Source organism: Dendrobates tinctorius, unplaced genomic scaffold (assembly GCF_039654945.1).
Source record: "Dendrobates tinctorius isolate UK_male_01 unplaced genomic scaffold, ASM3965494v1 ptg000102l, whole genome shotgun sequence".
NCBI lineage: Eukaryota > Metazoa > Chordata > Amphibia > Anura > Dendrobatidae > Dendrobates > Dendrobates tinctorius.
In genome coordinates, this window is record NW_027361770.1 from 13,274,642 (window position 1) to 13,297,796 (window position 23,155).

Genomic DNA, 23,155 nt, shown 5'->3' on the forward strand with positions numbered 1-23,155 from the left:
GCAGGAAAGACAGTGTTTTGCGGCCTGTGCTGGAGATGGTGTATGGCGCCACCAGAGGGTGGCTGCACCCAATCTCCAGCACAGGCCTCAAACCGCATTCTTTCCTGCCGACTGTGACTGCACGGAGGTGTGTGGGCAGGCATCGGGGGGATCCGGCGCGTGTAGTCAGGTGGTGGGTCCTGTTGGGGGTCCAGCGGCAGCATCCCTCTCATTACTCCCCCCACATTACACTCCTCTCGTTATACCCCCTTCACAGCCTCGTGGTCGCAGCGGCCGGGATCCCAGCGGCGGTCGGGATCGCAGCGGCAGTCGGGATCGCAGCGGCGGCTTGGATCCCAGCGGCGGTCAGGATCGCAGCGGTGGCCTGGATCCGAGCAGTAGCTGGGATCTGAGCGGCGGCTGGGATCCAAGCAGCGGCCGGGATCCCATCGGCAGTCGGGATTGCAGCGGCAGCCTGGATCCGAGCGGCAGCTGGGATTCCAGCAGCGTTTGGGATCGCAGCTGCGTCCTGGATTCGAGCGGCATCACTCGGGTGTACCAAAATGGCAGTCGGCGTACTTCCGGTGCGGCGCGGTGGATTGTGGGATTCGGGGACATCCAGACAGAAGTGGATGATGGACAGATAATAATTTTCACTTATGTGACCCTGGCCTTTAGATGAGATCCCATGTGATGTACCGTAAATGATGTTTCTGCTGCGGATTTGTTTGCTTCACATCAAATATGTATTAGAGTACCAGCATTGCATGTTAGATTTAAGGGTTTTCCTATCTTTAGAAGTACCAGTTATTACCTATCCTAGTGATAGGTAATAACTTGTTGATCGTTTGACTGTTGGGACGCCACCTATTCGGAGAACCGAGCTCTGACATGCCCCATCTGTATAGGGCTGAGGCTCCATAGGATTGCCATGTACTCAACAGCTGAGTACAGCACTTTGCAGCCCCATAGAGAAATAATAGAGTGGGGATGTGCATGACTTGCCACCATTCCATTCAATGACCAGACCCCCACTGATCAACAAGGTATCGCATATCCTACAGAACTTCTAAAGATGGGAGTAAACCTTTAAACTTGAAAGACTAAAAATTCACGTAAAGGTAATTTGTCCCTAGGTCTTTTCTACTTCATCCGAGAACAACTTCATGAAGGATCAGATACCTTGATTTTAGTTGCATGTTATATTATTGATAAAACCACTGTTTTATCTGCTGCAGATCTGCCAACACCACTCATTGAAAGCTTTCTACATATGCTGTGCACAGGCAATAAGCTGCCATTTAGTGGTGGGTATGGAGTTAAACAGAGCTCATGGAGTTGGAGAATTACACAGCAGCTGGCCAACTAGTCCTCTAGTGATAAACTCCTAATGATAAAACTGTGACTTTTTTTTCAAAACTACAGCAAGCAGCCCAGTAAGTGATACAGTATATCGCTGGAATCTGTGTCTATGTGTCTATCTGTGTCTATGTCTCTATATTATGCTGTTCTCAAATTAGGTGGCAAAACCTGCTGACAGATTTCCTTTAAATAAAAAAAAAAATACTGGCTGCTTGTCTAGCAGTAATCTATTAATGTTCAAGTATTTAGGGTTGACTTAACATTCTATTTGCACCACTTTCCATAAATAGGTGACAAATGTATATGCACACCATTTTTGTGAAGCATTCTCTTTAGGAGAGTGCATGGCTAAAAACAGATTTACTATGCCTAAAGTCAGAAAGTGGCATAAATTATTTTGAAATGCCAGGATTGACACATCTACAGTGCCTTGCGAAAGTATTCGGCTCCCTGGAACTTTTCAACCTTTTCCCACATATGCTTCAAACATAAAGATACCAAATATAAATCTTTTGGTGAAGAATCAACAACAAGTGAGACACAATTGTCAAGTTGAAGGAAATTTAATGGTTATTTTAATTTTTTGTGGAAATTCAAAAACTGAAAAGTGGGGCGTGTGATATTATTCAGCCCCTTTACTTTCAGTGCAGCAAACTCACTCCAGAAGTTGATTGTGGATCTCTGAATGATCTAATGTTGTCCTAAATGACTAATGATGATAAATATAATCCACCTGTGTGTAATCAAGTCTCCCTATAAATGCACCTGCTCTGTGATAGTCTCAGGGTTCTGTTTGAGGCACAGAGAGCATCATGAAGACCAAGGAACACAGCAGGCAGGTCCGTGATACTGTTGTGGAGAAGTTTAAAGCTGGATTTGGATACAAAATGATTTCCAAAACTTTAAACATCCAAAGGAGCACTGTGCAAGCGATCATATTGAAATGGAAGGCGTATCATGCCACTGCAAATCTACCAAGACCCGGCCGTCCCTCTAAACTTTCATCTCAAACAAGGAGAAGACTGATCAGAGATGCAGCCAAGAGGCTCATGATCACTGTGGATGAACTTCAGAGATCTACAGCTGAGGTAGGACAGTCTGTCCATAGGACAACAATCAGTTGTACACTGCAAAAATCTGGCCTTTATGGCAGAGTGGCAAGAAGAAAGCCATTTCTCATTTGTATAAAACCCGGCTCAGGTGCTGCCTTCCTTGCTGGAGTATTCTGCTTCCTTCAGCTGTGCTGCTTGTTTCTTAAGGGGGTTTTACACATAGCAATATCGCTAGCAATATCGCTAAAGCATCACCGATTTGGTGACGCAGCAGTGATATCGCTAGCGATATCGCTATGTGTGAGACTTACCTCCGACCGGCTCCCCCGCTGTCTGTCGCTGATCGCGCAGCTCCATTTCTCGTTGGGCGCTTCCTGCTGGCGCCGACGCGGACGGGAGGACGTCGGGATCACCTCGTCTGAAAGGTAAGTAACGACCGCTGTATCGCTGCTGCATCGCTGTGAGATCTGCGTGTGTGGCAGCTCACTAGCGACCATTTAGTGATGCACCAGCGATCCTGACCGGGTCGTATCGTGGTCGGGATCGCTGGTGCATCGCTAAATGTAAAGGGGCCTTTAGTGTGCTTCCACTGTGGCTCTGGACATTCCCTGTTCTTTGCGTAGGAAAGCTGCATTCATCATGCTATCACTAATCTGCTGACTTTGGAACTTAACCCTTGGTTCACTTCATCTGGTAAGAACTGTGTTCCTGAACTGTGTGTTCTTAACCCTTCACTCTCCCCGGTGAGAGCGGTCGGATCTGTCACCAACCTTATGCTTTAATGTGAACCTGTTTCTGGACTCACCTGTCTTCACGCCGCTTCTGGGATCAACTTGTGAATCAGCCTTTGGACTTTAAGGTGCTCTTGCTGTGTCTGGGATTTACCTATACACTTGTTCTGGACTTCCCTGTGCTTGCTACATACCTGGATTGGACTCTCTCTGCATCACTACTGTGTGAACTGCGCCACGTCACCTGAGTGTCACACTCACCTTTGGATCACATTTTTGTGAGGACTCTGTCTTAGGAACTCTACCGAATTGCTATATAGCTTTAGGGCTTGTCTCATTACAGGTTATCAGTATATTGTTTTTGGGTGTCACTGCTGTTGTAAAAATACACTATTTGCACTAAAGTAACCCGTTTCTGTCTGTTCATGGCCCTACGCTACCAGAATCCTCGAGTTCCTACAATAGTATTACAAGCTATATCCATCAAACCTCACTGAGCTTGAGCTGTTTGCCAAGGAAGAATGGGCAAGAATTTCAGTCTCTCGATGTACAAAACTGATAGAGACATACCCCAAGTGACTTGCAGCTGTAATCGCAGCAAAAGGTGGCGCAACAAGGTATTGCGTTAAAGGGGCCGAATAATATTGCACGCCCCACTTTTCAGTTTTTGACTTTCCACAAAAATTTAAAATAACCAATAAATTTCATTCAACTTTAAAATTGCGTCCCACAGGTTGTTGATTCTTCACCAAAAATGTATATTTGGTATCTTTATGTTTGAAGCATGATATGTGGGAAAAGGTTGAAAAGCTCCAGGGAGCCGAATACTTTCGCAAGGCACTGTACCTCGTAATGCTTATTCCAGTAAAATATTCTTACTATTGTGTGTCAGTATCGCTATGCCTAGTTAGTAACGAAAAAGAAAATAAATATTTTTTATTTAAATATTTTCTCAATTGAATTCGTTTTCCAAGCTGTTTAATAATGCGGAAATAACATGTTCTGACAACCACACAAGAACCTAGCAACTAAAATGACATTTTGATAACTATTTTTTTTTCCTTCCAAATTTTATTTATACTGCCTGGATAAGTTTTGACATTACTTTGAGCTTTTATTTCATGAACGCCACCTGTCAGCTGGTCATCAAAATTAACATCTGAATAATTCATTTTTTAAACCTCTATAAATATATATTTTCAGTATAAACAAGAGTGTGTCTTGTCTACAAAAATACAAAATGCTGCAATGTTGATCCCATTTGGTATGCATACTAAATGTGGGGACTTTTGAATCCTGATGTAATCTTGTTTAAAGACAACCTGTCAGCACGATTTTGTAAGGAAAAGTAAAGACATAGCTGTAATACTGATGACATTGGTATCTTTGGTGAAGAAATCCCCTTTGTTGCTCTGCATGTTTCCGGTCTTTAACTGGTCGCTGCTAAGATTTCAGACAGAAGAGGCAGGCGGAGGGGTCAGGAAATCATAGACACGGGGGAGAAGACCCAGAGTGCAATCCGGCCCCTGTGCACCAAAGTCTGTGTGACAGAAAGTGTCAAGTGGTGATCAAAGAACTATAAAGTGGATTTCTTCATCAAAGGTATCAATTTAGTTTATATTACATGGCCACTACAGCCATGTATGTACTTTACATTACAAAATTGTGCTGTCGGTTTCTCTTTAAATGTAGATTTTCAACATGATGATAAAAGTTAAAAACTTTAAAGGCTTAATCCCCAAATCACAATGTGGTTACATAATAATGTAGACATATATTTATTAATTGGTGTCAATAAAACTCATATTTAAATCATGCCCCAGAGGATGCCTCTCTAAGCTCTATTATCCTCCAGTTGCCATTGGAACCATCCTCTAGTTCTTGCTCCTACACGATCATGTGCAAGTCAGTCTCTCAGCTGGTTTCTTGCCAGCATAGCTGTCCTATGGGACATTTTTAGAACTGAGCTGCTCTTGTAAGGGATGACATGTGAAGGGCCAAAGCTTCCTTCATTACAGTGCAGAGCTCATGCCAGGAAGCAAGCGGTGTGCCAGCGTGTTGGTAACTAAGTGGAGAGATGTACATCAGGATGGGGCTGTTTTCAAGGGGTTGAGAAGAGTTAAGTACGGAAGAATGGTGCTGTGTATATAGGGTGATGGAAAGAAGGAATATACTACAAGATAGGGCCATATGGAAAAGGAGCAATAGAACCTCTATTACAGCCCCCTGAGGAAGCTCACGCAAAACGCGCCTTGGGGCTGCGGTATCTGACGGCACGGGGGACTTATTGTGGTATGACCTTTCTATCTTCTTTCTTTAGATCCTGGCTTTAATCTATTGACTTTTGATGTTTTTTAGCACCCGCTAGCTGGACAACATGTGCAGGACATTCTACATATGAGAGTGCACTGCTTGCTATATGCAGTGTGTATATTGTGTGTGTGTGCATATATATATATATATATTTATATATATATATATATATTAAATTAATTGTTTCAATGGCTTGGATATAATTTTTTTGGTCTTTTTACCTGGTCCTTATATATACAACTCTGTTGCCTCAGAGTTTTATTGTCTGTGTCCCTCTACATATACTTTTTTGTCCATATGATGTAATTTTTTACATAATTTTAAAATTGAATTAATAAATATTATATTTGATTTTATTCAATAGAGGTTCTATTGCTCCTTTTCCTTGTTGTCTTCAATTATTGCTACGGGAGTATACCTGTTACTTTTTAGTATTGTGACATTGGTGTTTTTTTATTCGTGTTTTTTTTGTATTCAAGATAGGGCCATATATAAAGGGCTGAAAGAACTGATGTATTGAAAAATGAAGCTGTATATAAAGGGGTTGAAAAGAGACATATACTACAGGATAGGACCGTATTTAAAGGGCTGAATGGAGTGATATGCTGCAGAATGGTTATGTAATACAGAGATGGTTAAAAGAGATACTGCAGGATGGTACTGTGTGTGGGACTTAGGGGAGTCATGCTGCAGAACGGGGTTGTGTATAGAGAGGTTGAGAAAAGATATACTGCAGGATGGGGGTATGTATAGAGGTCTGAAAGGAGTGATATACTGTAGGATCGGCGTGTATATAGTGTTGAGAGAATTGATATATTGCAGGATGGGTCTGTATACAGAGATGGCTCAAAAGAGAGATACTGCAGGATGGTACTGTGTAAGGGACTGAGAGGAATCCTATGCTGCAGAACGGGATTATGTATAGAGAGGCTACGAAAAGTTATATACTGCAGGATGGGGGTATATACAGCTCTGACAAAAATTAAGAGACCACTGAAAAATGTTTCAGTTTGTCTGATTTTTCTCTTTATAGGTATTGTGGTGTAATGACCACTGTGTCCACGAGGGGGCGCTGTGTGGATGTCCCAAGAGTGTGAGTGGTTGAAGAGCCATTATGTATCTCAAGGTGGGTGACCTTGAGATAGAGACATATGTATGTTTATGAATGCTATTGTAAAGTATATATGTCTGTGTGAAGGACCTGTGGTGAGGTCATAGTCATGTGACCCGGTGGGCGTGGCTATGGACCATATAATGTGGCCAGGTTAGGTCACATGGAGTGAATGCTGGGACCTGATTGGTCCAGTTTGGAAGGTCCCGTGAGGAGAAGGATCTCCTCACTAACAGCAGCCTGTGGAGCGGCTGTGTGTGTAATGGCGGCCAGTATCTGAGAGTCCCTGAGGAGTGAGTGGACTTCTGCGGCCTGGAGAAACAGCCATATGGGAACCCTGACGTGGGTGAGATAACCCTGGGGCTAAATAGCCTGTATAATGGACGCTCTCCTGTAATGCTGTGTATATTGCTGCTGGAGGTTTATGAAGGATGAATAAACCTCATAGACTATGATTTATTGGAAAATCCTGTGCCGGATGTGTTTTTCGATCGCTGCAAGCGAGAACCCCTTACTTACATGACAGCGCTACCTCACATATGGTTGAGAAAGCAAAGGGCAATATTGTAGCCTTGTTGCTAGGGGCAACGGAAAAGGACTGCAGATTCGGTTGCTGGGGGCAACGCTGAGCCAGGAGGGCTGACGGTCTTAAAGCCATGTGATGTGCTGACAGGAGTCAGTGGCAAAGACTTATAGGATACCTCTGCGGTAGAGAGGTCCGAGAACCTGCGCGGCCAGCAGGTGCCGGTCGGGAAAGAAAGAGAAAAAAAAAAAAAAAAGTGTTTTACTGACCTGGGTCAGTGGTAAAGACTGTGTTCCTGGAGGGTTCAGTGAGCAAGGTCCTGGAGGGTCAGTGTTGGGAAGAGCCCTGGAGCACATGGTAGGACCTTGGACCTGGTGAGGCTTAAGTGTTGGGCAGTCTCAGGCCGAGACAGATGTCCTGAATAGCACCCGCTGAGCCCCTGGACCTGGTGAGGCCGGTGTGTTGGGAGACCCTGGGAGGAGGGTCGGCTCCCTGAATAGCACCCGGTGTGCCCTGTGTGGTGGACGGTCTCAGGCGGAGACGGTACGTCCTGAGTGGCACACGAACAGGACATGTGAGAGACTGTGCATGTGTTTTTTTTTCTTTTTTTTTTCTTTTCCTCTGCAAAACCTGAAGGTGCTTGCTGTGGCTCAGTGGGGTCACGAAGGTCTCGCAGCACAAGGACCTGGTGTTTTCTTTAAGGGATCTGCCCTGGGAGCATTGGTAGCAGACGCTGTCTGTCTACACCATCCTGCTGCAGCTTTATTGCATGTGACTAAGCGGGTACAGTAGTTGTGGCTTTACACAACTATTAAGGGTGAGTACCCTGTATTATGTCATTATACCATTATACCTGCACTGGTAAGGCCCTATGGGTGCGCTTTTGTGTTTTTTTTTTTTATCTTTGAGGGTGACAAGCGGCTTCCAGTAACCCGGCGGGGTTACGAAGGTGACAAGCGGCTTCCGGTGGATCGGCGGGTCCACGAAGATGGCGCAGCAGGAGCTGCAGTGACACCAGCCGCTGTGTGTGTGTGTGAACAGCAGCCGGAGGTGCCGGTGATCAGTGACAGCAGGAGCTGTGGTGGTGCCAGCAAAGACTTGTGTGGTATCGTTAAAAGACAAACTGTACTGTGTGAACTGTGGCCTAAGAGGTTCTGCAGGACGGACATGGGGAAGTCCCAAAAGGGGGCGGTGACCCAAATTGGAGTGGTAACCCAAAAGGGGGCGGTGACACAAATTGGAGTGGTAACCCAAAAAGGGGTGGAGTCACAAAAGGGGGCGGTGACCCAAATTGGAGTGGTAACCCAAAAAGGGGTGGGGTCCCAAAAGGGGGCGGTGACCCAAATTGGAGTGGCAACCCAAAGTGGGGTGGTGGTCCAGAAAGTGGCCAAGTGTGAAGAAGTGACAGCACTGGGTGACTCAGTAGGTATGTCTGGAGTACCGCAGTGTATGTGCAGGTCTTTTTCAGAATGTGGAATATCCTTTCCAGGTAGTAATGATGGGCCACAGATGTGTACAGTGATGCTGCACCGGGAAGGAGCCTTTGGTCGGCTGGACTCAGAGAGTCAGGTGACTCTGACAGGAACTCCTCTCGTTTTCTCTCTGACCGAGAAAAACATCAGGGTTCGCTGTAAACACGGGGTCACGGTGAACTACGCAGTAGACAGAGTAGTGTTTGAGGGGACCAAAGGTGGTGAGTGCCAAGGTAGAGGAATACCACGGGACTTAGTCTATGCCTGGGAGAGGGGCCGGGACTTTCTTTTGTTTGATGACGTTTGGTCTGACGATGGAGATGCTTCGACTGTGGGGCAAGCGGACACTGAGACAGTGACGGCTCCTGACATGGACAGGTCAGAGGTAGAACTGACCAGAGGAAGAAGTACATCTGCCCAAGTGACGGACCTGACGTCTCATGATAAGACAGATGGTGGGCTGGGAGATGAGACGACTGGACTAGACACATTGGTGCTGGACGGTAACTGGAGAGTTCACTCGACTGGGGTGACTGACCCATTGGTACCCTTTAACGATATTATTAAAGAGGTAGTAGTGAGACACGTGATGGACAAAAGAGAGAAGGATCGTGAGATACAGCTGATAAAGGAGCCTGTAACAGAACATGTCGAACGGGAAAGAGTCCTAAGGCAAGCAGCTGAGCACAGAGTGGATGAGCTGGAGCAGGAAGTTTCTGAGCTCAGAGGTCACCTGTCAGCGTGTAAAACCATGAACAAGACCCTGTTGGAAGATATGGAGGTGCTCAGAGAGGCCCAAGAGAAGCATCAACAGGAGATTCTCAGGAGAGAGGATGAGCGTCGCTACCTGGCAGAGGAGAAAGATAAAGTTCTGCAAGAACTCAGTGGAGTAGTAAAAGGTCTTCTGCAGGAGAAGTGGAGGGGCGAAGATGTACAGCGGCCTTGCCCGACTGATAGCAAGGCAGAACTGCCAAAGCCCATCTTGGAAAAGGGTCCTGAAGACTGTAAATTTCAGGAAGATGGTGAGCCAAGAGCTGCACAAGACAGTCATCCGGTCATGACAGATATCTTGAGGGAAGTGTCCGTGGGGAACCCAGAGCCATCTGTCCAGGATGAGAGCAAGTCCACGACCTTCAAGGTTGTAATTGATGTACCAGAAGACATGCAAGAAGCCTGTGCTGAGGAAGGTGTGCATGAGGCTTTCAAAGAGGCGGTCAAAGCGTGTAAGGTGCACTGGGCACCTGAGACTCGGCAGTTGGTGATAGTATCAGCTAGGGAAAACACATCAAACCGAGTAGCTGTCCTGAAAGAGATGCATTTGCAGTGTCTACGTGTCAAACAATTGGTTAGGCGGAGTAATATGAAGGCTGCTCGACGCCTAGAGATAGCAAGAGAGGCTATGGATCGGTTGGGTTTGAGGAAAGATGTGGTTCCGGTACCCAAAGCTCTGATTGGGAGAATCATTGGAAGGTCCGGGAAGGTGATGCAGGACCTTGTGAATGTCTCCAGTGTGGTGAGGGTGAGGATCCCTCCTGATGACGAAGACCAGGTGTCTGGTGAAGTGGGAAGGATTCCCATGATGGTGGTTGGCTCCATGGAAAGCCTGAGGAACTTTCAATTGCTCTTGGAGTATAGAGTGGGGTACCTGCAAGAGATTGAACAGTTGAAGCTGGACCGCCAGCGGATTAATAAAGAAGTGCGGAATACCAGGTGGCGGCCGCCTTCATACCAAGATGTAAGGACCCCAGGGGTACCGCCAAGAAGTGACATGGCAGATGGCCGAAGAATGTCAGCGAGTGGCAATTCGACAGACCGTACGAGGTTGAAGGGCTGTAGTTCCTGTGAGACGTTGACTGAGTCAGACTCGTGCCAGACAGCAGGATCGACTAAGACTTATGACCGCACCAACCGAGAGAGACGGTCAATGAGAGAAAGATCAGGTGACAAGGGGCACTGTAACAGTGTGGTGACTAAACAGTGTCTGATGATGCAGACAGACCGTGACTGGAGGGTCAAAGACAATGACCGGTATTATGATCGCTGGGGGCGGGGGAGGCCTAATGTAGAGATGAGGCCGTATGACAAATGGAGACAGTTCTCTCGACCTGTGGGGCAAGGTGCAATACGTGCCCGGTCTCGAGACCCTGGTGTGATGTTGTGTGTTCAACCCCACAAGTTTGAACATAGGGGGAGGTATGTGGTGTAATGACCACTGTGTCCACGAGGGGGCGCTGTGTGGATGTCCCAAGAGTGTGAGTGGTTGAAGAGCCATTATGTATCTCAAGGTGGGTGACCTTGAGATAGAGACATATGTATGTTTATGAATGCTATTGTAAAGTATATATGTCTGTGTGAAGGACCTGTGGTGAGGTCATAGTCATGTGACCCGGTGGGCGTGGCTATGGACCATATAATGTGGCCAGGTTAGGTCACATGGAGTGAATGCTGGGACCTGATTGGTCCAGTTTGGAAGGTCCCGTGAGGAGAAGGATCTCCTCACTAACAGCAGCCTGTGGAGCGGCTGTGTGTGTAATGGCGGCCAGTATCTGAGAGTCCCTGAGGAGTGAGTGGACTTCTGCGGCCTGGAGAAACAGCCATATGGGAACCCTGACGTGGGTGAGATAACCCTGGGGCTAAATAGCCTGTATAATGGACGCTCTCCTGTAATGCTGTGTATATTGCTGCTGGAGGTTTATGAAGGATGAATAAACCTCATAGACTATGATTTATTGGAAAATCCTGTGCCGGATGTGTTTTTCGATCGCTGCAAGCGAGAACCCCTTACTTACATGACAGCGCTACCTCACAGTATGTTTTTGAGTAAAATGTAAATTGCTCTTTTATTCTATAAACTACTGACAACATGTCTTCGAATTTCTAAGCACTAAATTTTGTATTTATTTTCAGAAAATGAGAAATGGTCAAAATAACAAAATAATGCAGTGCTTGCAGGCTTGAAATAATGCTAAGGAAACAAGTTCATAAGCATTTAGAAACAACTATACTAATGTTTTAACTCAGGAAGAGTTCAGAAATCAGTGTTTTGTGGAATAACCATGATTTTTAATTACAGCTTTCATGCGTCTTGACATACTTTCCACCAGCATCTTCATCTTGATTACATTCCAGAGGTTTTCAATGAGGTTCAGGTCTGGAGATTGGGCTGGCCATGACAGGGATTTGATGTGGTGGTCCTTCATGCACACATTGATTGACCTAGCTGTGTGGCATGGCACATTATCCTGCTGGAAAAACCAGTCCTCAGAGTTGGAGAACATTGCCTGAACAGAAGGAATCACCTGTTTTTCCAGGATAACCTTGTATGCGGCTTGATTCATACGTCCTTCGCAAAGATTAACCTGCCCAATTCCAGCCTTGCCGAAGCATCCCCAGATCGTCACCGATCCTCCAGCAAATTTCACAGTGGGTGCAAGACACTGTGTCTTGTTACGCCTCTCCCGGTCTCCGTCTAACCATTAGATGACCAGGTGTTGGACAAAGCTGAAAATTAGACTCATCAGAGAAGATTACCTTATTCCAGTCCTCTATAGTCCAATCCTTATGGTCTTTGGCAAACTTCAGCCTGTCACTCCTTTGCTTCTCATTGATGAAAGGCTTTTTTCTAACTTTTCATGACTTGAGCCCTGCCTCTAGGAGCCTGTTATGAACTGTTCTTGCCATGCACTTCACCCCAGCTGCCATTTGCCATTCCCTTTGTAGGTCACCTGATGTCGTCCTGCGGTTGCTGAATGACATTCGAATAAATGACCGTTATCCCAGTCAGTGGAGAGTCGTTTTTGCCCTCTGCTGGTCTGTAGCTTTGTTGTCCTCAATGTCTGATACTTGACCTTGTTGTAATGGACTGCCGTCTTAGAAATTTTAAGGATGGAAGCAACATGACGCTCACTGTATCCCACTGCTAGTAAAGCCAGAATTGAGCCCTTCTTTTCTTCACTCAAGACTTTTCTTTTTAACTCCTTTGACATGGTTAAAAGTTATTTTTAATTCCTATTACTTTTGGGATGTTACTAGCACTTGTTTTGCCATCCAGCTTGTGCTATTGCAAGAGGATTGTGAACACCACAGCAGGGTTTTTTATACTTTCCTTCATTAAATAAGATTTGGTTCAGGTGATCACCAAATCAGAAGCACATTAAGTAGAATGAGGTGTTCTCTGGTTGGAATTTAACTGACACTGGAATGGAATGGCTGTCAGACATGTAGAGAAGTTGATTTTTATAAAACTGTGCAGTGGTCTCTTAATTTTAGCCTGAGCTGTATATAGAAGGGCTAGAAGGAGTGTTAAACTGTAGGATTGGCCTGTATATAGTGTTGAGAGAAGTGATATACTGCAGGATGGGTCTGTATAGATAGGGCTGATAATAGTGATGTACTGCTGATGAGGCTTTATATAGAGGGGCTAAGAGGAATTGTCTTCTGTTTATGGCCTGCTGAGATGTTAGTGTCTTTAAACTCCAAATACTACTCTGTTTAATGCATATGACAGAAGAAAATCCTTTTCCAAATGCATCAACACATCAGTATTTGCAGTTTTACTTCACTGATCTCTCAGCAGTAGGCAATAAACACAACACTGCACTACCTAGTGATAACATCTCTGGTGTAGAGAAATGAAGGAGAATTTTGGCTCTGCTTTGCTAGTAGCCAGCTAATGATACTAATTTTATTTCTATGTTGCCAACTTATTCCGCAGTGCTTTGCAATTGAAGTAAAATTACACACGTAGCTATACCGCTGTACATGGCAGAGTATAAAATTAGCCAAGCCAAGTATTGTTCAAAAGCAGAAAGTGTACAAGCGCATAAGGTGAATTCTACACTACAGTAAGATTAGCTTGATGATAACTGTGAGAGGTTGGGCCAGTCAGGAGTACACATGATAGATGGTCAAGGACAATCCACAGACCACCTCCAAAGACCTGCAGCATCATCTTGCTGCAGATGGTGTCACTGTGCATCGGTCAACAATACAGCGCATGCATAACGCCTTTTTGTATGACCAAACAACTCAATCTTTGTTTCATCAGTTCACAGGACCTTCTTCCAAAATGTAACTGGCTTGTCCAAATGTGCTTTTGCATACCTCAGGCGACTGTTTGTGGCGTGCTTGCAGAAACGGCTTCTTTCGCATCACTCTCCCATACAGCTTCTCCTTGTGCAAAGTGCGCTGTATTGTTGACCGATGCACAGTGACACCATCTGCAGCAAGATGATGCTGCAGGTCTTTGGAGGTGGTCTGTGGATTGTCCTTGACTGTTCTCACCATTCTTCTTCTCTGCCTTTCTGATATTTTTCTTGGCCTGCCACTTCTGGGCTTAACAAGAACTGTACCTGTGTTCTTCCATTTCCTTACTATGTTCCTCACAGTGGAAACTGACAGGTTAAATCTCTGAGACAACTTTTTGTATCCTTCCCCTGAAAAGCTATGTTGAATAATCTTTGTTTTCAGATTATTTGAGAGTTGTTTTGAGGAGCCCATGATGCCACTCTTCATAGGAGAATCAAATAGGAGAACTACTTGAAAGTGGCCACTTTAAATACCTTTTCTCATGATTTGATACACCTGGCTATGAAGTTCAAAGCTCAATGAGGTTACAAAACCAATTTAGTGCTTCAGGAAGTCAGTAAAAAGTAGTTAGGAGTGTTCAAATCAAGAAAATGATAAGGGTGCCCATACTTTTGCACCGGTCAAATTTTGTTTAAATGCAGATTGCACATTTTCTGTTAGTACAATAAACCTCATTTGAATCCAGAAATATAACTGAGTCCATCAGTTATTAGATATATGAAACTGATATAGCTGTTGCAAAAACCAAAATTGTTATAAAGAAAAAAGGTTAACATTAATAGGGGTGCCCAAACTTTTACATATGACTGTATATGTATTATTGTGCAGTCATACAGCAAGTGGACAACTAATTTCTTAGCTAAAAGTTGAGAAGTCTGATGCAGTGCTCCTTGAAAGAAGGAATCAGGACAATAAGATACAACAAGAATAAATTGCAAACAAAATAAAGAATAAAAATGCAAAGAAAAAATAAGGAATATTAAATGTGTAAATATTACCAAAGAAAATACTGGCTAAAATAACATTGGCTGAAAATGCCCAATTCAAGGGTAATTACATTTAGTTCTGTTTTAAATGGTAATTTTACAACATATATATACTATATATACTATCAGACCAGTGTGGGAAGGTTATTTATATTTAAAGGAAGGATTAATAACTACAAAACTACAATAGTTGGGAGATGAGACAGAATCACAACCGCCTAATTATATGCTTCACCAAACAAAGAAGGTCTGGCATTACCAACAACTACATTTTTATTTTTGTGTATATGTGGAACAGCTGCTATATGTGAATAAAGAAGTCCCCCACTAAGTTTTTTTTATTTGTTTAATTTGTATCTATGCATGTAACGTAGTGTGAGTGTATCCATATACTCGCCTATCGCTGCTCTCTCCGGTGCCCAGCGCCGTTCTTCAGTTCTTAGTCACCTCTCTGTAGACTGTTAGGGTTACCCAGAAGTGGCTTTTACAATCTAAGCCTATGGAGCGTCACATTAAGGCTCCATAGGCTTTTGTTGTAAAAGAGACTTCTGACTCCATAGAGCAAGCCGGCTAGTCACAATTTTGGTGCCGTCACTTAGAAGAGGAACAGAACAGCGCTGGATCCCAGAGAGCAGCATTGGACAAGTACCATATATTGAATTCACTGACTCTATATTACATGCATATACACGCATCTAATGAATAAAAATGTAGTGGAAAGCTTCTTTAGAGAAAAGTTGAGTTAATAAGAAACATTTATAAAAATTGTAGAAATGGTTATTGAAATAATATTGAAATTTGTAGCTGTATTCAGTAAAATTAAAAACAAAACACAAATGGTAAGCCTGCTTTTATTGCCGTTTTATATTGTCTATGGTCAAACAATCCGCTAGCTAGAATTTTTTTTTACAAATAAGTTATCTAACTAAAAAAAATGTGTAAACTGCAAGAATTGTTTTAAAATGATTAATGTAATAGAGCATATATGTTTGGCTGCAGCATTCAAGTGACTGAAGGAGGACTTCATCCCAGGGACATGTCTTTCCGATTTTTCCGCGCGGATTTGCTGCTGTTTTAAATCCGCAGCATGTCAATACTTTCTGCGGATTCCGCAGCGGTTTACCACCTGTTCCATTGTCCAGGTGTCAATCCGCAGGGGAAAACCGCTGGCAAATCCGCAGGAAAACCGCAGGTCACTTTACCTGCAAATCCGCGTGGAAAAATCCGCAGGTGAATCCGCAGCATGTGTCCTCACCCTTAGAAGTTAGACAGCCCTTTTTGGTGCGTAAAAGCTTAAAAAAGGGGCATCTTAGTTTCCTTTTCAGTCTCTGCCCTCTTATTCCACCAAGAATACTGCAAAATATACAGTGAGAAATGTAAATGTATTTAATGCAGATGAAATATAGTTGAAATATTGCACAATAATATTGCAAAAACAAGAAAGCAAAAACAATCTGACCTTGTGGTGTTTCCTTTTTCTCCTGAAATAAATTTGTTTTCTTTCTAGAAGCAAGACACTGGACAGACGCTGCTGGATATGGTCTTCAATCACTTGAGTGTAAAAGAAAGAGAATACTTTGGTTTACAGCACAATGAAGATTCATTAGATTTACATGTGAGTGAACAGTATTACCCTTTTCTAGCTAAAAAATTTAAATCAAATTAATTCTGTTTCAGGAGCGCACAATACTTTTAGAGCATACAGGGGGATCAAGTGTAGAGTATTTAGTCTGCACATTTAGTATTTTAGCTTCTGTATTTTTGCATTAATGCATTGTAAATATTTCGTGGCCATGTGCCTTTTTAAATTTTAGTCTATAATGTGCAACTACAAGTGCTTCTCACTAAATTAGAATATCATCAAAAAGTTAATTTATTTCAGTTCTTCAGTACATAATGTGAAACTCATATTATATAGCGTCATTACAAACAAAATGATCTATTTCAAGTGTTTATTTCTGCTAATGTTGATGATTATGGTTTACAACCAATGAAAACCCAAAAGTCATTATCTCAGTAAATTAGAATACTTTTAACACCAGCTTGAAAAATGATTTTAAATTCTGAAATGTTGGCCTACTGAAATATATGTTCAGTAAATGCACTCAGTACTCGGACGAAGCTCCTTTTGCATCGATTACTGCATCAATGCGGCGTGGCATGGAGGCGATCAGCCTGTTGCACTGCTGAGGTGTTATGGAAGCCCAGGTTGCTTTGATAGCAGCCGTCAGCTCGTCTGCATTGTTGGGGTCTGGTGTCTCTCATCTTCCTCTTGACAATATCCCATAAATTCTCTATGAGGTTAAGGTCAGGCGAATTTCCTGGCCAATCAAGTACAGTGATACTGTTGTTTTTAAACCAGGTATTGGTACTTTTGGCAGTGTGGACAGGTGCGAAGTCCTGCTGGAGAATTAAATTTCCATCAAGAAGCTTGTCGGCAGAGGAAAGAATGAAATGCTCTAAAATTTCCTGGTAGATGGCTGCACTGACTTTGGTCTTGATAAAACCCAGTACACCTACACCAGCAGATGACAGGCCTGTGACAGGAGCCTTGCATACCAGGACAGGACGGGGGGAGCCACACATACCAGGACAGCGATGGGGGGAACCATGCATACCAGGACAGGACAGGGGGAGGGACACAAACCAGGACAGGACGGGGGGAGCCACACATACCAGGACAGCGACGGGGGGAGCCATGCATACCAGTCCTGGATGGGGGGGGGGAGGCATTGCATACCCGGCCTATACTCGAGTCATTAAACTTACTCAGTTTTCCGTGGCAAAATTAGGTGCCTCGGCTTACACTTGGGTTCACTTTCACTAGTATATACGGTATATGATCATTAAAGTGAATATGAATTTGGTCTCTCACTTGCCACTATAACAGCCTTTTCTTTCCTTGGAAGAATTTCCATTGGATATTTCAGCATAGCTACATAGATGAATTTAGCCAGTGAAAGTGATGCTAATACTGGCTGACAAGACCTCATTTAACATAAAATTTTCATAAACTGTTTGCATATTGGCTGTCAAAAAATATATTCCAACAAAAAAACTGTTTTCAGCATTTAAAGAGTAACTAAACATTCTTACGGATTTTTCATATTTAGCAGGTATTTGAATTGCCTGCAGATCTTCGGGGGCTTGGCTTATGAGACCCTTACCAATCATTAAATAGACCCCAAGAAGTGCGCAGCTTAGCAGATACAAGTGTAGAAGCGCAATGCTCTTGTGTGTGCCCACGCAATCCAGAGTAGGGATTATTCCAGGAAATGCATAGGCTGCTTATGCTCATCATGCCTGCAGTTAGACTATTCTTTTCCTCTGCCCAGAGGCGTAATCTAGGCTTTCTGGCACCTGGGGCAAGAATTTGGTTGGGCTCCCTCCCCCCCCCCCCCCAGTACATATGCGACTTCCACACTTAGTCATGTACCCACGAGCTGCTCTCCCTAATGCTCTCAATGTTCAGTAAAAAACTGAAAGCAGGAAGAGAAGCTCGTTGTCACAAGACCATAACTATGAAAATCGCATATGAGTGAAGTGTCTATGTGATGACTATTGGAACCTGCAGAGCTGAATCCTGACATTGCAGGCTTCTGAATTCTCACAACTAATGCACTGCACACGTTTAGAATTCTCCCTTGCCGATGTACAGTCATGTCAGCACAAGTATGTGATTTGTATACTTATGGCCACATTCCGACTAGACGTGCCCGGCCTCGCTCTGTACATTTTCATTGAGTGAGGCCACACATGTCTAGTCAGCATGTGACCGTATGTATGTAAATTACCGGCACGAGAGAATCCTAACAGCGTTCAGTGAGCGCTGTGAGAATTCAGAAGTCTGCAGTCACATAGAATGACTGCAGACTCAGCACAAACCTGAACGACCCCTTTATTATTCCTGACATAAATAAAAACAAGAGAATTAGTCAGTATCACAAATAACATTTACATCCAGGTACCTTATAGATGACGTCATCTCTGGAGTCGTTCTCCTTCTTTTCGTCTTCTTGTCCAGACCCCATGAGATGACTTTTCTCATCCACAGCCGTCTCTGCAGACTTCCATCTTCTCTGGTCTTCTGCAGCAAATCTCCAAACAATGCCCTTAAAGATAGAAGTGTCATTATAATGCTCCTAAATAAAAATATCTGCAATATACTGTCGCCTCACACTATTCCCCTCCCTCCTCATACTGTCTCCTCTAACATCCCACCTGTTCACCATACTGTCTCCTCATATATTTACCCCCTCACTCTCTATAATGTCTGCTCACACATACATCTGACTCCCCATACTGTGTCTGTACATGTCCCATCACGCTCACTCCCCATACTGTGTCCACATACATTCACTCGTTCGCTCCCCATACTGTCTGCACCCATCCCCCATACTGTTTCCTCATACATGCCCTCATACATACATACATACTCTTCATTTTGTGTCTTCAAATCTCCCCACACATATTAAATCCCCCCATCCCCACTCCAAATCCCCCATCCACACTCCAAATCCCTCACACACATTAAATCACCCATCCACACTCCAAATCCCTCACACACATTAAATAACCCCCCATCCCCACTCCAAATCCCCACACACATTAAGTATCCCCCATCCCCACTCAATAACCCCCTGTCCCTACTCCCAAATCCCCCACACATTATGTACCCCTCACTCCAAATCCCCCCCACACATTATATACCCCCACTCTAAATCCCGCCACATTAACCCCCATCCCCACTCATGAACCCCTATCCCACTTCCAAATCCCCCCACACATTAAGTATCCCCCATTCCCACTCAATAACCCCCGTCCCTACTCCCAAATCCCCCAACACATTATGTACCCCCCCACACATTATGTACCCCCATTCCAAATCCCCACACACATTAACCCCCATCCCCACTCATTAACCCCCATCCCCACTCCAAATCCCCCCACTCATTAACCCCCATCCCCACTCCAAATCCCCCCACACAATAACCCCCATCCCCACTCCAAATTCCCCCACACATTAACCCCCATCCACACTCATTAACCCCCCACTCATTAACCTCCATCCCCACTCATTAACCCCCCATTCCCACATTAACCCCCATCTCCACTCATTAACCCCTCACACACATTAACCTTCATCCCAACTCATTAACCCCACACACACATTAACCCCCTTCCCCAATCTTCGGTGGTTTCTTCAGCTCCACAGTGGAGCACACTTACCACCAGCGTTCACTCTGGGCGCCGGGGAGTGACGTCAGCAGCGTGATCACATGACCTGATCACACTGCTGATGTCGCTCTTGCCCGGCTGTCAGAGCTTCGATTGTACTGGCGCCTGTATAGACGCCAGTTCAGTTGTTCCCTGGGAGCCGGCGCGCGCACCTTCACTGCGCCGGCTGTCCGCTTGACAGCTGACACAGAGAACCGCCGACTCTCAGGCCGGGGGGGGCGGCAGAATGCAGCTGCCGGGGGGACACTGGACCGCTGCAATTGGCTGCACGACTGCGCCCCCCCCTGCCGGCTGCGCCCAGGGAAAATGCCTCAGCTGCCCCCCCTGGATACGCCTCTGCCATTATCTTAACTCTGAATAAATGGGGTTATTCCATAGCTTAGTACTTTAAAATTTGAAACAAAAGATTAAAGGGAATCTGTCACCCCTTTTTTGAGATATCATATAATGATATCATTCAATTGTGTGTCACATAAGGATTCTCTTAGTACTTTTGCTTCCCCCTGACCCCGCTCTTTTCATGCATAAATACCTTTTTTTATATCGGTTCAGATGTATGTAAACTGCCGCTGTCTTATCCACTAGGCGGGGCTTATTCAACTGCTCCCCCTCCCTGTCTTGCGCTACGCATTTCTTCTTGTGTACAGCAAACCAGGGAAGGGGGAGCAGTTGAATAAGCCCCGCCCAGCGGACCGGACAGCGGCAGTTTACATACATCTGAACCGATATAAAAAAGGTATTTATGCATGAAAGGTGCGGGGTCAGGGAGAAGCAAAAGTACTAAGAGAATCCTTATGTGACACACAACTGAATGATATCATTATATGATATCTAAAAAAAGGGGTGACAGATTCCCTTTAAACAATCTCCCCATCTCCTTCCAAGCCACTATAGTAACCCATAAAAGTATAGACTATTTCAGTTTATAAGATATGGTATTTCTGAGAATGGCGTGTGTAAAAGGGCTGTCCAAGTGCCACAAGAGGTTCAGGCTAGCCTTCAGTGAAAAGTTAGAATAATAATGCCCTAGTAATTCAGCCACATTTCTCAACTATGAAGCTAATTTATGTCCACCATAGCACAGAAAATTATTTTCATTTTCTAAGTTTTGCCAATCCAATACCCAGATGTTTCCAACACCATATTTAAGACATAAATGCCAAATTAAGTTGCTCAATATCTTAGGATTTAAAGGTTTATGCCTATCTTCACAAATGGGTATTGTTGTACAGAGCTTATAAATATAAGCAGTTTTGCAATTTACTGCTTGGTAAAATTTTTCAGCCGTCCTTGAGATATCAACACTTTTTTTTCTTGTTTTATGCACAGTGTTTGAAAACTTTTTCTACTTAGTTTTTTTAGTATTGATCTAAAGCTGGCAAGGATCGATGGAGCTTGCTGTAATCTCCTAATCCCACGAATTTCATTGCAGTGCTCAAATGCTAGGCAGTAGTGGTGTTCAGCCTCCTAGACAAACAAAGCAAAAGCAAAGTGTTATAATTTAAAGAACAGCTGAAAATATTAATAAGCAGTAAAATGAAGAATTGCTTAGAAGCACTAATTAACAATATCAATCTATGATGGGAATAACCCTTTAAAGAATAACCCCTTAATGCAAAATAGCATATAGGTATGTAATTGATTTCTGAGGTAGTTCATGTGTGGAGAAGGCTCGGAAATTAAGCTCCTTCCATATGCAGTAGATGCCAGATATATTACATTGTCAGCAGGGAGCTGGTAATGACACAGGCTCTTGCAAATCATCTTATCACGCCCACAGGGTTGTGATAACATGCAATGAGGAATGAATAGGGTGGAGAAACTAATGGCCGATGGACTAGTCACAGGATTAACTACTATAAGAAAAAAGGAGCTTATAAATACTTTTTTTAAATATGGATTTAAGTGAATAACATTATACAGGGCTAGTTAGGCAAGGTGTCACGGGGTTACCGCAACAGTGAGCAACCAGAAGAGAGCAGCATCTGATTGCTCCTAGGGTCCCGATCACTTAGCGACGCACCAGCGATCCCGACAACGATACGACCTGGTAAGGATTGCTGGTGCGTCGCTATATGGTCGCTAGTAAGCTGCTAAACAGGCAGATCTCTTCAGCGACGCAGCAACGATCTGGCGATCCGTGTAACGACTTTGCCGGTCATTGGTACCTTGTCACACAGCAGCTTTTCAGACTATTCCCGCCTGCGTCCCTGAGTTAAGCGTCGCCAACGAGGTCGATTGTCGGTGTCAAACACAGCAATGTGCGCTGGCCAGCGGGACGCCGACGACGAAAAAATGGCCCAGGACATTCAAGCACGATCAGCGATATCCAGCGGGGGGGGGGGGGGCGGTCACCACTGCGTGTCACATGTAGTAAGGTCGCTGTTGCGTCACAAAATCGGTGACGCTTCAGCGATCTCGCTAGCGATCTCACTATGTGAGAAGGGGGCTCTGCTCTTGTGCTGAAAAGAAGCACTTTACCTTCTTTTTAGATGGTGTTAATTTCTTTTGGCAGAACAAGGGTTAATCGGCCATGTTTGGAGCTCTGGGAGTCTGAGCTCTCGGCTGACCTTGGTTTGCTACTCCTATCCCCTATATAATCTTGGTCCTGATTGAAACACTTAATCTGAACTAGCTTATGCTCCATGGCTTGGAGGAGAGGTGTTTTGGTGGTTATGTGTATTGCCATTTTTTTAACACTACGGTTCGGCTACGCTTTAAAGAAGGCTACTACTTGCGCTGTAACGCAATTTTATTTCAAAGTACAAAATTAAAGGGGTAAAGGGGTAGTATGATTGAATAGTATGATTGCGTATACTCGCAATAGTATGATTGCGTATATTTTAACATACAAAGGTTAAGTACATATAAAGATTAAATACATAGAATGATTAAGTACAAATAATGATTAAGTACATATACTCACATCATCACCAAGAGGCTTTTAAAACATCATCTATCTGGAATGAGAAGCAACACCAAGACAGAGAACCCCTGGGAAATTCACAACACTGCACAGGCATCCCCAGTTATGCAGGTTTCACAAACCTGTACATGTATACCCTAGTTTCTGCTTCTCTCTTAGTCATGTTTCTCTGTAATTTATACTCCGTGTAATGCTGGTTTCACCATGCCCCTCCAGTGGCCAGCTTTCAAGATTAGATGACACAGAGATACCATGGAATCATCAGACGATGGGCAATAAACCCTGACTATAAAAGCCCACAAGTATTAAATAACTCCACCACAGATAGAGGTTAAATAAACCTTCATGTTTTACAATTACCAACAACAAACATC

At 44.1% G+C, this 23,155-nt stretch overlaps 1 protein-coding gene across 3 annotated transcripts in view; it reads left to right on the plus strand.

Annotated features, from left to right (window-relative positions):
• PTPN3 (protein tyrosine phosphatase non-receptor type 3) overlaps nt 1-23,155 on the plus strand; it is a 442,179-nt gene that overhangs the window by 150,159 nt on the left and 268,865 nt on the right. For all 3 annotated transcript variants that reach the window (XM_073587741.1, XM_073587742.1, XM_073587740.1), the window contains exon 3: nt 16,125-16,232. In XM_073587741.1, the coding sequence (XP_073443842.1) occupies nt 16,125-16,232 (108 nt within the window). The remainder of the gene's footprint in view (nt 1-16,124; nt 16,233-23,155) is intronic.